At 43.9% G+C, this 14830-nt stretch overlaps 1 protein-coding gene and 1 long non-coding RNA gene across 2 annotated transcripts in view; one reads left to right on the plus strand and one right to left on the minus strand.

The window, feature by feature from the left end:
• The window catches only part of BRI3 (brain protein I3), a 28619-nt gene extending 21735 nt beyond the window's left edge, over nt 1–6884 (minus strand). Inside the window, exons 1-2 of the mRNA XM_069084885.1 lie at nt 6347–6884; nt 3600–3699 (exon numbers count right to left, since the gene is read on the minus strand). Of these exons, the coding sequence (XP_068940986.1) occupies nt 3600–3699; nt 6347–6542 (296 nt within the window). The 5' untranslated portion in view covers nt 6543–6884. The remainder of the gene's footprint in view (nt 1–3599; nt 3700–6346) is intronic.
• The window catches only part of LOC138158728 (uncharacterized), a 28888-nt gene continuing 19237 nt past the window's right edge, over nt 5180–14830 (plus strand). The window contains exon 1 of the long non-coding RNA XR_011167717.1: nt 5180–6328. This is a non-coding gene — a long non-coding RNA (uncharacterized lncRNA). The remainder of the gene's footprint in view (nt 6329–14830) is intronic.

Here is a 14830-nt window from a genome sequence, read left to right on the forward strand (position 1 = left end):
GAAAATGTTTTCTAGAGCTTTCTAAGATGTCCAGGTGAACCAAAAACAGGAAAAAATAAAAATGCAGTCCTGACTAAAATATTTATATTTCTTAACTTCTCTGTGACAAAGTACAAATAACCAGAATCACATCAATAATTCTGAATTAAGAAGCTTACTGAGCTTAACCAAAAAATAAGAGATGAGAACAATTAATAAGATATTCTTAAAAGGCATTAATAACTTTAATTATATTGAGTAAGTATTTTTGCCCACTACACAAGGTACTCTGTAAGATGCCTTTGAAATCCAAAGTTTCATGGTTCCTGCCCTCAAGAAAGGGAGGGGAAACAAGATATATACACAAATAAATACAAAACAATTCAGAAAACAATCTTAACATACCCATCTGACTGGCAAAGTTAAAAAGAAAATGATAAATGTTAAGAGAAGCTTCGTAAAAACAAGCAAATTAATGCACTGTTGGTGGAGCTGTGGTCCTGCCATTTTGGAAATCAATTTGGAACTATGCCCCAAAAGTCACTGAATTGTGTAACGACCCAATTATATCACTACTAGGCCCATACCCCAAAGATATCAAAGACAATAAAGAGAATCCACATATACAAAAGCATTTTTATAGAAGCTTATTTATGGTAGCAAAGAACTGAAAACTAATGGGTTGTCTATCTTTTGGGAAATAGCTGAACAAATTATGATATATGACCATAATCAAATACTACTAAACCATAAGAAATTATGAGTCTCAGAGAAATCTGGAGAAGATTTATATAAATTGATGCAGAGTAAAGCAAGCAAAACCAAATAAACAATTTATACAAAAACAACACGGTAAAAAGAAACCACTGTGGAAAACTTAAGATCAATGCAATGACCCAATACTGGTCCAACAGGGTAATGATGATACCTCTTTTCCATCTCCTAACAGAGTTAATGGACTCTTAGATGCAGAAACATCTATTTTTATTTGTGGCCAATGTGAGAATTTGTTTTTCTTAAATATGAATATCTGCTATAAGGATTTTGTTTTCCTTTCTTTTTTCCCTATGGGAGTGTGGGGGGTGGGGATGAGAGAATTGAGAAAAAACATGCTTTATCAACTGAAAAAATTTTAAAGGAGAAAAAAAAGTGTTGAAAGAAGTCATGGCTTAACCTCCAGCTGGTGCACAAAAGGCTTCATAGAGTAAGTGCATCCAAACTAAAAAGGTAGATAAATAGATGGTTGAAAAACATCAGAGTAGAGGAAAAAAGACAATCCAGACAGAGAAAAAAGCACACAAACAAATAAGGCAGAACAATGCAAGTATGTTCAAGAAAGAGTAAGCATTATTTGGCTAACATATGGATTATATGTGTTTAAGAAAATAATGGGGGAGGCTAAGTGGCACAGTGAATAGAGCACCAGCCCTGGAGTCAGGAGGACCTGAGTTCAAATCCAGCCTCAGACACTTAACACAAAAAAACTAGCCATGTGACCTTGGGCAAGTCACTTAACCCCAACTGCCCCTATGCAAAAAAAAAAAAAGAAAAGAATGGAAGATAAAGCTGTCAATGTGACAGAGATGGTTGGTATAGAGTCTAGAATGCAGTACTAAAGATTTTGGACCTGATTCTATAAGGGAAGTGGCTGAAGGTTTTTGACCAAAGGAGTAATATAATCAGAATCATGCTTCAGAAAGGTTAACAAGTAGTATGGATTATGGGGTAAAGACTGGAAGTCTGGAAAACCAGCTTAGACAATGATACAATTACAAGAGATTAGCATAAGACTTAATTAAGATAGCAATAAGAATGGAAAGGAGGAAAGAGATATTTCATTGGCAAAATTAGATGAAAATAGAGGAATTCAGAATGGGTTCAGAGAGGCAAGGAAAAGAGGATAAGCTCCCTTTGAATAATGCTGAGATGCCCCCTGGCGATTTCTACCTGGTTATCTTACTAACCATCAGAAGCCACATGTGAACATCAAGATGAAGGATTAATATTTAGAGCTATCAAATTAGGAGTCACGTCTATAATCAACAAATGAGTAGATGAACATCTAGGAAGAAAAGGTAAAGAGACAAAAAGGTTAAAGAAAGAATTAAAGGTAGTGCAAGAGGAATCACAGAAGAGAGACCAGAGTAATAGAAAAGCAAAAGGAGAAAAATCCAAGGTGTGTCACAGAAACCAAGGATTCAAAATTCAAAGTAAGGGGTAGTAAGTATTAAATGCTGCAGAGAAATCTAAAAGAATGAAGCCTGAGAAAGTCCCATTAGCTTTGATGATAGGGATGGCAGGGGCTATTTTTGAAAGAACTATTTCAATAGATTGATTGAAGGCAGGAGAAAGACAGCAAGTGGTTGAAGGAGTAGATGTGGAAGCAGCAGGAAGTGTACATAAGCTAAGCAATAAATGGAAAGAGAGCCAAGAAGAAGGCTTAGAGAAGGAAGAAAATAAGAGTCACCTCAGGGGCGGCCAGGTGGTGCAGTGAATAGAGCACCAGGCCTGGAGTCAGGAGGACCTGGGTTCAAGTCCGACCTCAGACACTTAACACACAAAAAAACTAGCCCTGTGACCTTGGGCAAGTCGCTTAACCCCAACTGCCCTCCAAAAAAGCAAAAAAAAATTTAAAAGGAGTCACCTCGGCATATTTTTAGACAGAGGAGTCAGTGAAGGGAAAGTCATTTTCCAAGAAAGAGGAGGGATAGATTAATGTATTGAAGTTCCATAGGAGAGGAGAAAAGATGAATTTACAACTACATGCAGATAAGTAAATCTTGCAATGGAAGAGTCTAAGAAGATGGGTGGAGAAAATGTAATGCTGAAATGGAGAGACAGAAGTTGAAGAAGCTTGTATTAGATGGTCTGCATCTTCTCAAAACAGGAGGCCAAATCATCCATCAACTGAAATTAAGAGAACAGGGCTAGGCATGGAGGAAAGTAACTCTCTTCACTGTTTCTATTACTACAAATCACTTATATCAACCTCTCCTACTAATAATTTCCAAAAAAATTAAGACATATCTCTTTGTAGTTATGCCTTTGTCTCCCTATGACCCAAATAATTTGGTCTGTTAGGTTTTGGGTGAATGTGTTTAAATTTATTTTAGCCAACAGTGAATCAGTAAACATCTATTAAGTGTTAACTATTCAACAGGCACTATTATCAAGTACTGAGAATATAAAGGCAAAATCATGGTCTCCACCCTCAAGGAGCTCACAGTTGGAGGAGGGGGAAAGAAAGACAACAAAAAAACACACACCATATGAATATATATATAGTATATATGGTAGGGAATCTCAGAAAAGGCACTTGGGATGGGGAAAAGGTGGGAAAATAACACTGGAATATGTCTCCCAAAGATGGGATTTGAGCAGAGTTCTGAAGGAAACAGAGGTGGAGGTAAGCAGGAAAAGCATTTCAGGCATAGAGGACACCCCAGAACCTGGAGATGGGGCATCATTTTCAAAGAACAAGGCAGCCAGGGTCATTGGATCCCAAGAGTACACAGAAGGAAGTAATGTACAGGAAAACTGCAACAGTACAGATTTATGTAAAATAAGAAGTCACTAGCTTAAAAAATAGTAACAATTCAATGTAGATAGAACTATCATACCTGCAGGCTGGACAGCCTCCAACAACTACTATGGCACTGGAGGGCTGGAACACAGTTTGTGATGGAATACTGTAGGATCCAGGTGTGTATGCAGACCGACCTGTCAGGAACAAGCATCACATCCAAGGAAAGGGAAGAGGAAAGGGAAAAAAAAATGAATATTTCATAAAACTCAATCATAAAGGATGAAAAAAAATAAATCCCCTTACCCTTATTTGAGGGAAAAAAGGGTCAAAATGGCAGTTTCTAAAGAAAGATGTCACACAATATGCATACTGTACAGTAGCTCATTGATTAAAAAAAACACACAATAGGTGGAAATCACCTGGCTTTCTATAAAATTCATCACCATGCCTAAAGATGGTTGAGTTTAAGTCTGTGATAATCAACACTTAAATTTCAAGGGGAAGTAGTTAAAACATGATGGTAATAATTTAGATTTGTATCTTGCTTTAAAATATATGAAGCAGCTTTCCTCACACTTCTGGGGTAGATGGCACAAAAAAATCATTACACTAATTAGCACCTATGAGCAAAAAAAGTATTACCTAAGTTTCAAGTGCACTACAGCATTAGTGCCAGTAACAGGCTTCATTTGAGCAGGCTACCTCACTTCTTAAAGTGTATCCAGGTTAGCACAGCAGCATAACTAAAAGGTTCACTTTAGCTAGACTCAAAAACCATTTATTACAATTTTAACCAGTAGCCTAATGTTTATCTTATATTTGCATTCCGATGGTGACAGGATGTGTCGGTAGAGCTTACCAGTTTGATTTCAGGTTCACTTTTCAAGTTAAACAGTAACCCGAGTATTAAAAACAAGGTGAAGAAAGAGGAAGACAGCCACCTCGAAGAGATCACTCTTTCAGGCCATGGACTGAGACAACACTAATCATTTCACTATCTAGCTCTCCTTAGAGGTCTTGAAAGGGAACTATAAATACAACTTAAAATCTCCAGGCAGAGTAAAGAGAGGTAGAAAGTTAAACAGTCTTATAGAGAGTACATGCCTGAAAGGGACAAGCATTTATTTCCCCATCACCAAACAGAGACAGAACCAAAATTCAGAACCCCTGGATTCAGTGATACAACTACGCTGAAATTACAAACCCAATACTCAAATAAAATCAGCAAGTTTTCTAATCCTTTAAAATAATTACCATATTAAGCAAAGCTTCTACTAAAGCTCTACTCTGAGTGTGGCATGGGTAGTGACCTTGTGTTGTCTAAGGCTGCCAGGAGAACACAAGTTCTGTCTGGCAGGTCCTTCCAAGCTGGAAAGGCTGGGTTAACAGGCTGTCCTCGAAGGAACAGCCCAGCTAAGTTTGGAAAGGCTTGTCACCAGAAGGTTGGCCACCAGGTGAATTTTTTTTTTCCAGTCACAGCAACTTATAAAGGCCATCAACTACAAGAGGGCATGAAGATGAAATCTGCTGTTATTGAAGCAAATACCCACATGAAAGATATTAGGGATCTTTGGACGTGGTGAGCCAGCGCTCAAAGAACCACACTGATCAGAAACAAGACAAATACTAACTAAAATCCCCAGAAGCCAATAAAACTTACTCCGAACAATTTCATCCTCCTCTACACCAAACACATTTCTGATTGAAAAGGAAGGTGACTTGCAAAGAATTGACCTGGGCTTCCCTCCTTTTCTAAGGAGTGAAGTGGGAGTAAACTGGTAGCAGTGAGAACAAATAATAGGGATAAGCCACAACCTGGATCTGTCCCTCAGAGAGTTCCCCATACAGGAGTTCTTTCTTCCAAGAGCTCGGGAGAATATTAACTCCCGGAGACAAAGAGGGAAGGAGAACAGAAGGCACAGGCAGGCCAAAGCCACACTAAGGAAATACTTGTTAGCTCTAATCTTACTCCAACTGTTTCACAAGTGAAACACCTCACCCTAGGCCCAAGTACCCAGCTTGGTTTCTCAATATTTCTTTAGAACTGTTACGAATAATTAATTTCCTTCACTGGCAACAGAAGCAGATATTCTACAAGCCAGTGGTGTTATTCACACTTCCTAATACATAATTCCCACTTGAAACAAGTGACTTCAACAACCCAGCAGTCTTGTTACTATAGCCCAGAAAGAGGTCTACAATCCTTAACCAACTCAAACTGTCTTGCCACCTCATAATAAAGAAGTGGACACTCTACAAACCAAAAATAAGGTAGCTCTGGTGAGATAAGTGTGCATTCTAGACGGCAGCTAGTTAGTTACCCAGTAATAAGGGTCATAATTCCAACGGTTAGTACCATCTCCAAAAGGTAATAAAGTTTCTTCCCTAAACATCCTGGCCCCTGGCGTCCTGGAAAGCTTCCAGGCAAGGAGTTCTGGCCTCAGGCACCCAGGCTGCCTGCAGTCCTAGCAGACAGAAGGGACAAATGCAGCTCGGAGGCAGGGACGACTAGCAACTCCAGATGCACCCAAAGAGGAAACTTTGAAGCCTGATTATCTCCGAAGGGAAGAAGATGAGAGGGGGTGGAAGTTAGCCCGAAAAAAGAAAGTTTCCGACTTTTGCTGCGTCCTTGTGGGTCTCATCCGACGCCTCCCAACCCCAGTATAAATCAGATCACATCCGTCTCCCAAGGCCCCCTCCACACTCATCCCCGACACCCAACTGGGACCCCACCCACTCTACAGAAGTGGGGGAGGGAGGGGATTCGTGGATCGCAAACTTTGCTGCCCCGCACCTAGAGCCCCGGGCTGCATCCCTAGCGTGGTAGGAAAGGGGACCCACCTGCAACGCCGTAAGGGTAGGGCGGCGGGGGCTGGAAGCCAGGTTGGAAGCCAGGCTGGAAGCTCGGCTGGAGCCCGGGCTGGGCTGGGGCGACCGGGATGGCCCCGTAGTTGTGCCGCCCGTAAGCATAGTCGCCCTGGCCGGCCTCCAGGTTGTAGGCAGGTGGTCGCTCCTGCAGCAGAGGCTTATTATCCATGGTGGTGCAAGGGGAGGGGGTGCGGAAGGAGAGCAATTGAAGCGGGGGGGCGGCCAAAAAAGTGCAGGAGCCGAGAGCGAGCCCCTCAGCCGCTGCGGCTGCTTCGTCCTCCTCCTCCTCCTCCTCCCGGGTTCGAACCTCTCAACTTCGCGGCGGCCGGAGGCTGCAGCAAAGGGAAAGCCCGGACGCCACTCCCCCCGCCCCCTGCCCCCGGGCCAGAAGGGGGATTCCCTCCTCCGGCTCTTCCGTCGCCCTCCCCGCAGCGAAGCGGCGCTGCCAGAGGCGAGCCGAGCGGCTAGGCAGGCACGCGCGCAGGGGCAGGCGTGGCGCGCGGGGCGCGGGGGCTGGGGAGGAGCGGCCGGGGAGGACCCGCGCCCTTCGAACTCCAGAAGCAGGGGGTGCGAGGGGGGTTCGAAGAGTAGGGGGAGTGGCGCGCGCGAGCGCGTGCTCTCCCTCTCGCGGGCTGGGCAGAGCTGGAGCGCGCGCGAGGTGCTCGCTCCTACCCCTCCCACCCCGAGCCAAAGTGTTCGGGCTGCCTCTACAGCTCCCGCTTCCCAGGCGGGTCACAAGACTGGGGGTCACGTGGCGCTGCTCCCCGGCGCGGCGGCTCGCCCGCTGGAGCGGGGGGAGGGGGAAAGGGGGCGGGAGCAAAGGAGAAGAGTCTTAAAGGAGCCGCGCCCTCGGCTAGCTGCCTGCTCTTCCTTCTCCCCACCTGTTGGGTCGGCCCCGGGGGTGCGGGGGTAGGGTTAGTCATCTCACTCTCCCCACCGGAACAAAAGCCCCTGACCCAGACCACTGGGTAGGCACCCTCACTCACCTTATCCCGAGGGACTCACCGAGCCTTTCATTTAGTTCAAACCCCAGATTACGGGCCTGTCCCCCATTTCCTTTCCCGGCCTGGGGGGGTCCTCAGACACGCCACGCGCTAAGCACATAGAGCGGCATCAAACACTACAGTCCCCGGGGCACCCCCAGGCCGGCGGAGAGGCTGGGTCCACACCCAACCGGCCCGGAGCCCCACTCCCCGAGGGGGTCCCTTCCATTCTCGCCCCGCACATGCACATGTACATCCTCAGGCCTGGGGTGAGGCCGCTTCCCTCGGGGGGACTCATACACCCACCCCCCCCAACCACACCCGACCTAGGACACACATGCCAGTGCAGGGCATGTCTGAGGCCCCAGCCTCACCACACACACACACACAACATCCCAAGTGGTGGCTGCCTCCCAGTGGGGTTCCATTCCCTCCCCACGTACAATCCTAGCCGCGGGAAGGGCCCCAAGGCCACCCTCCCCACAGACACACTGCAACCTTCAATACACAAAGCCACACACACACCCAGGGTCCCCCATTCTGACACCTTACAAGTACACACACACATACAAAAACCAGCTGGCTGACCCCCAGTCACCATTTCCTCCACATTACACCAGAATTAAACTCGAGGGCCACCCCTTCCCCAGTCTCCATTCCCACCACCCCAACATAACATGCCCACGGCCTGTGAGGCTCTCTCCACAGTCACATTTCCTTTCACCCCACACTTGGGTTAGTACAAACACATGCTTCACACAACCCCAGGGCTGTGCTGAGGTTAACTCCAGGAAGGTCCTGGTTCCCAGATCCATATACTTCAGCACACCTTCCACCTCTCACTCCTCTAGAGTCCCACCCCAAACACCATCTACACACCTTGCAATACCACACCCCCAAACCCCACCCCAGGACCGTGGCAAGCTTGAAACCTCCACACATGCACCTCATGTGGTGGCTGGAGACTTTCAGAGTCTCCATTCTGGCTACACACATACATGTACGGGTAGGGAGGCTGGCTCCCGAGAAGCTCACACACACCCAATACACTTCACCATCGTGACTTGTGGTGAAGCTGCCTCCCCAGGGTTTCCATTCCTCTACACCCCACACCCCATAAACACCAAACCACCAGCCTAGACCTGCATCAACTCTATCTTCTCTAGGATACTCCATCTCACATTTCACAACAGTGTTAAGACTACTAGCTTTACTCAAAGCATCTCCGTTCAAATCCCCCTAGATGCCCTTAAATATGTTACCTTGGGCAAATGATTTCACCTGCCTGGGCCTCAATTGCATCATCTGTAAAAATGAAGGGACTGGATGAGATGGGCCCTGAAGTTTCTTCCAACTCTAAATCTATGATTCCTATAATACTAAGTACCCCACAAGTGTACACACACACACACACCATCCATAAACAATTACACCGTGGATCCTAGAGCCACATGTAAACAGGTACACGCAATCCATTGCCCACGCACCCACATTGGCTCACACATCCACCCCACAGACTGGGTCAAGACTCCTTTTCTGTGGGTCTCCACTCTCCCATACAATCTTGAACACACATACGACTGTCCTCATCCCTGGAACAGAGAGAAATAGATAGGTGAGGGCAGCTCATTGCAGAAGGTGATGGTAAACCTGGCAGGATCTGGGCCCATTGACTGTGAGCCCTAGGGGCTCCAAGGCTTTGCAAGAAACAACCCCTCCTAGTCCAAAAGTAAAATTAAACTCTAGCTGAGAGGAGGGAAGTAAGGTCTCTGGTTTCCAGGTTGGAGGTGGGGGCAGCACTCTTTCCCTGGCTTCAAGAATTGGCAGGTTCCCCCTGAGCTGAGGCCCTGAACAGGGAGACAAGCAGCTGGGTGAAAAGTTGCTGATGCTGGATACTGTGTTTCCTTCCCTCCAATTTTTCCCCCCACTGTGTCCGGTCCTCAGGGTTTATCTTCTGTTTAGTTTCTAAAGCCTTTCACAACCTGGCCCTAGTCTATCTTTGGAACATTGCTGAATTCTACACACTGTCCCTCACTCCAGGCTGTCCTGTTCTATGTTCCTCACAAGAGGCATCTTGAATGCTACTTTCTACTGGAACCCTTCCCATATCCCTCCCAAATTCAGGTGCCCTCTCTCCCAAAGGACTTTGCATTTAAGTACTTTGTATTTAGTCTCTTTATATTTATTCTGTATATGGTTATGTATGTCCTTGTTGACATTCCAATTAGAACATAACCTGTTCGAGAGGAGGGACTGTTTAATTCTTGTTATTGATCTGCCTGGGACATAGCACATTTATTCAAGCTGGGACGGTAAATTTGATGGCCAGAAGCTGCCCGTTTAACTTGAGGTTTACTGGCTAGGCCAGCCGGCCGGCCTTCCTTCCTTCCTTCCTTCCTTCTTTCCTTCCTTCCTTCCTTCCTTCCTTCCTTCCTTCCTCAAAACCTTAAACCCTGAAGCTCATAGATTGGACCACAATAGGTACCTGCCCAAGTTTCACTTAATGGCTGTATTTTGGGCCCTTCTGGCTTACAGTGAAGAATGGCAATGGCAACTCTTTCTCTTCGGAACAGCAACCTTCAGGGTCTTCCCCTCCCAGCTTGATTTTTTTTTCTTTTTTTCTAATTAAAGGGGCCATCCCTTGACTCACTTCTTAAAGAGGTCTATTCACTGAATGAGTATTACCTCATTCTAAGTGAGTACATGAAAAGGCCTTAGCCTAAAAGGGTATAGCAGCAAGCACCCCAGCATCCCCAGGGTGGCTGCCAACACAGGTTCTTGGATCTGCTTTTCTAAAGGAAAGCAATTGAAAATGGGTTAACAATCTTGCTTTAATCAATCAATCATTTACCTAGTTCAGGGGGAAAAGTCAGCACCCCAAACTTCAGAGTATACAGACAGGTTACAAGCAGAAGTTACAAGACAGAGAAAAATGCATTTCAAGCAGACAGGCCTCCAACTGTCCAACCATTACATCCATACCTAGTCAGTCACAAGAGAGGGAAGCATCAACATCTGGGTTTTTCAAAGCCAGGGGGCTCTCAATGGCTGCCCAGAGTCTCATCTGGTCAAATTACACAACACTTTTCAAAGTGAGCCCCAAAACAAAGTCTCATATCAGGATTTATGTAGCCTTCTCCAGGGTCAGAGAATGTAACAACCCTCTTGACCCACTGCCCAATCACAAAGTATCTCCTGAAAAACAAACTTCCTGCCACAGGCTTCAGGTGCACTTAAGCCAATCAAAGGCCTAGGAGCAGGGAAGATCTTACACAATACAATCTTAGAAAGATGGCAACAACATAAATTTACATTCCCACTGCAAAGGGTCAGGGTCTTTCTTTGACTCCTGGGTCATCTCCACTCATCCTACTGAATATCTAGTCATTGGATCCAGATGGCTCAGGAGGAGAAGGTTGAGGCTGGTGACCTTGCAACAGCCTTCCCTCCCTCAAATCAAAGTCAACTGCAAGTTATACCATCATTTCCCTGAAGCCATGGAGCTCTTCAAAAACCAAGGACAAACACAAAATGCATGTGTATTAAGCGTATAGTGAGGTACCTAATAAATGCTTACTGACTGATTGATTTGTACATCAGTAGCTCCAGTGACATTGGGCGGCTAGGGGGTACAGTGGATTAGTGTGCTAGGGTTGGTGTCGGGAAGACTTGAGTTCAAATGTGACCTCAGACAATTACTAGCTATGTGACTTTGGTCAAGTCACTTAACCGTGTTTGCTTCAGTGCCTCATCTGTAAAACAAGTTGGAAAAAAATAACTCCAAATGGGGTTACAAAGAGTCGGACACAACTAAAATGACTGAACAACAAAGCTTCAATGCCTTACTGTTGGAGATGGAAAGAGCTTGATTCTGGAGCTGCCCCCAAAAGGGTCATATGCATAAGTCCCAGCAATAGTGAGGCTGATAAGGGTATTGTAGTGAATTTTGATATTGGTCAAATTCAGCCAATTTGCATTTAAGCTATGAAAACTATGGGGAAATGGCTTGACTTTATTCTCAAACCCTAAATATAAACTGGTTTTGAATCTTCTCAGGTTCATCCAGGGGAAAGTAGAGGGGATCATTTCTTCTTTTGCCTACTCCTGTGAATTGCTAGTGATCCATCATGTGAGTTTCTTGGGCACAAATCAAGAAGTTAGCATCACATGATTGTGATTGCATTTGCTGCAGAGGAAATACAATCTAGGATCACAGGATCTAGAGTTTGGAGGCCATGTGTGGTCTAACCTCTCTCCTTTTATAGATGAGAAAACTGAGGCCCAGAGAAGTTAAATGATTTCCCCAGCTCACACAAACAATAACAGAAATTGGATTCAAACTCGGGGCAGATCTGGCTCCCAAATCAGTGCTATTTCCACTGTATCAAAATCTAAGGTTATGACTAAATTATGATTATTACATAAGGCACTTTTATTTTATGAGATAGAGGTACTTGCATTGTTCTGGAGGGTGCAAGGGCTCCCTGAGACTCTGCTTTACACATACCAATGCTAATCTAGTTATTTTTCATTTTTGATACTACTGACTTCTTTGGTAACCCAGAGGATAGAGTGTCAGGGCCTGATGTCAGGAAGACATCTTCCCGAGTTCAATTATGGCCTTAGACCCTTACAAGATATATGACCCTGGGCAAGTTGCAACCCTGTTTGCCTCAGTTTCCTCCTCTGTAAAATGGTCTAGAGAAGGAAATGGAAAACCAATCTATTATCTTTGCCAAGAAAACTCCAAAGAGTTGAACTCAACTGAAATGACCTAACAACAACAATGTATTTATTGGGCATTTGTTAATGGAAAAATTTTGTGAATTGATCATATACAGACAAAGAAAAAATCTCTATGCCGAGTGAAAAAGATACATGACAAACCTTATCAATCTTGACTTGTGTTTTGCTTTATAGCTTTTTTTTATCCATATCACCCAAAATGCAACGCTGTCAATATCCAAGACATGAACCCAACATCTTCTGCCTATATAAGCTACAAAGCATTACCTAGACTGCAGCACAACCACATTTACCCATACTTCAACATAATACTTCAATCTTAGCCAACATTTTCCAATACACAACAATTCTCAGAAGAAAAAAGTCTTTGAATACTAAGTTTCTGGCCAAATGTACTTTCAAGCAGGTGCACTGTCTCCATCTTAAAAGCTTACTTAAAAAAAAAAAAGACATACTGTCTTTGACAGTAGATGTACCAATTTCCTTCAGCTCAGTACGTTGAACCAGGAAGATAAGTGGACTTTGTGGTGATCCTGAGTAGAATTAAAATAGTGCATTTTATCTATGTTCCTCATTTCTAAATACCTCAGTCTTTTCTATCAGAAGGACCTTGAATCACAAGAGTATAGAGCATATAATCTCTAGACTCAGGAGATTATTGTAATGGGAATGTAAATTTTAAAGATCCTCCCTGCCCCTAGGCTAAAGTGCACCTGGAGCCTGGGGTGGGAGGCTTGTTTTTCAGTAGATACTTTTTGATTGGCCAGTTGGGTCCAAAAGGTTGTTACATTCTCTGAGCCAGGAGAAGGCTATATAAGCCCTGATGTGAGGCTTTGTTTTGGGGCTCACCTTGAGAAGTGTTCTGTGATTTGATCAGATGAAACTCTGGGAAGCCATTGTCCAGAGGCCCCCCCCCCCTTTGAAATCCAGATGTTGATTTGGTATGGATGTAATTGTTGGACAGTTTGGAAATCTGTCTACTTGATCTGTTTTTCTGTCTTGATAATTCCGTCTGTATATTCTGAAGTTCGGAGTGCTGACCTTTTTCCCCTGAACTAGGTAAACGATATATGTTTGACTGATTAAAGTAAGCTTGTTAACCCATTTTGAGTTGCTTTCCTTTAACAAAGCAGATCTAAGAACCTGTGTTGGCAGTGACCCTGAGGACACTTGGGGTGCTTGCTGCTACAATTATAAAGAAGGAAATGTAAATGGAAGCAATAACATTAACATTCCCTTCTCTCTCCTCTCCCCTCATCCTCCACCCAATCTCAGAATCAAAGACTGAAGGAATTGGAGCTTAAAGTGATCACATAATATATACTTCTGTCTCTGGGTCTAAAATACCCCTAAACTATCACAAGAGGAAAAAAAATCCTGATGAAATCAATATAATCTATGTATGCATCTAAGGCTTTATTTAAATTGAAAGGAAGGTGGGGAGGCTAGGTGTCGAAGTGAATAAAGTGCCTGCCCCAGAGTCAGGAGGACCCGAATTCGGTTCAGGCCTCAGACACTTAACACCCTCCAAAAAACCAAAACACTATGCCATGTAACTTTGGGCAAGTTATTTAACCCCAATTGCCCTCCAAAACAGGCAAAAAATAAATAAATTGAAAGGAAGGCTGAATCTCCGTACTTGGAAGGAAAGGTCCACAGATTCAGCTATTGCTTCTATGAACTAAAGGCCTCATTAATACCATCATTCTTATATCTGTGTAAACTGTACTCATGGGTGGAATGTCATTGAAATTTATTCAAAATTACAGAAGATGCTTTAATTTGAAACCCTTTATCAGTCTCCACCTGTCTCAAAATGGGCAGGTTAGGCACAAATCAAACTTGACATGTACCTTATTTTACAGTAGCATCAAAACAAGTGAGCTTCCAAAGTTTTCATGGAATTTTCAGGGGGAGCCAGAACAAAGTAAAATGTCAAAAGGAAAGACTTCACTCCCTTTGGTTTAATAAAATACTTTTGTAATTTTGTTAGACAGTCCAGTCCTTTTATTTCCTCTCTTTTTTAGGGTGTTCATTTGTAAAAATAATATTTAGGCCTTCCATTAAGCATTTTATGTAGAAATGTGAGACAACAGAAACTTAAGAGTCTTTTTTGATTAAATTATTTCATGAAGATCTGCTTGAACAACCTTGGGCATGTCACTTTGGGCCTTAGTTTTCTTATCTGTTAAAAAAAAAATGGGTGGATCCAGCATCAGACACTTAAGACAAAAAAACTAGCCGTGTAACCTTGGGCAAGTTACTTAACCCCAATTGCCCTCCAAAAGGCAAAAAAAATTGGGAGGGGTAGATTAGATGATCTCAAAGGTCCTTTCTAGCTCTTTATCTATGAGCATGAAACTGATTCTCCCCCCAACTGAGATCTACAAGGCAGACAGTTTACTAGGTTATGTGGCAAAAGGACGTTATCAAGAATGCCTCCATTGTCTATTTCTATAAAGGAAACAGGAAATGAGGGCCTCTCTCTTAGTCATTGCTGGCAAGATTCTGTCCAGTGCTTCATAATAGGCTGATCCTTCAACTGGAAGATGGTCATCTACCAAAGAGCCAGTGTGGCTTCAGAAAAGGCTGAAGAAGAAACGGTCAACATGGTGTTTGCTGTTTCACAACTCCAAGAGAAATGCCAAAAGCAGAACAGAGGTCTGAATACATATTTTTGTGGACCTGGCCAAAGCTTTTGATACTGTCAGTCCTGAGGGCTTGTAAA

Source organism: Petaurus breviceps, unplaced genomic scaffold (genome assembly GCF_028583685.1).
Source record: "Petaurus breviceps papuanus isolate PSGF00001 unplaced genomic scaffold, PetGlider_PUasm1.0 175, whole genome shotgun sequence".
NCBI classification, from domain to species: domain Eukaryota; kingdom Metazoa; phylum Chordata; class Mammalia; order Diprotodontia; family Petauridae; genus Petaurus; species Petaurus breviceps.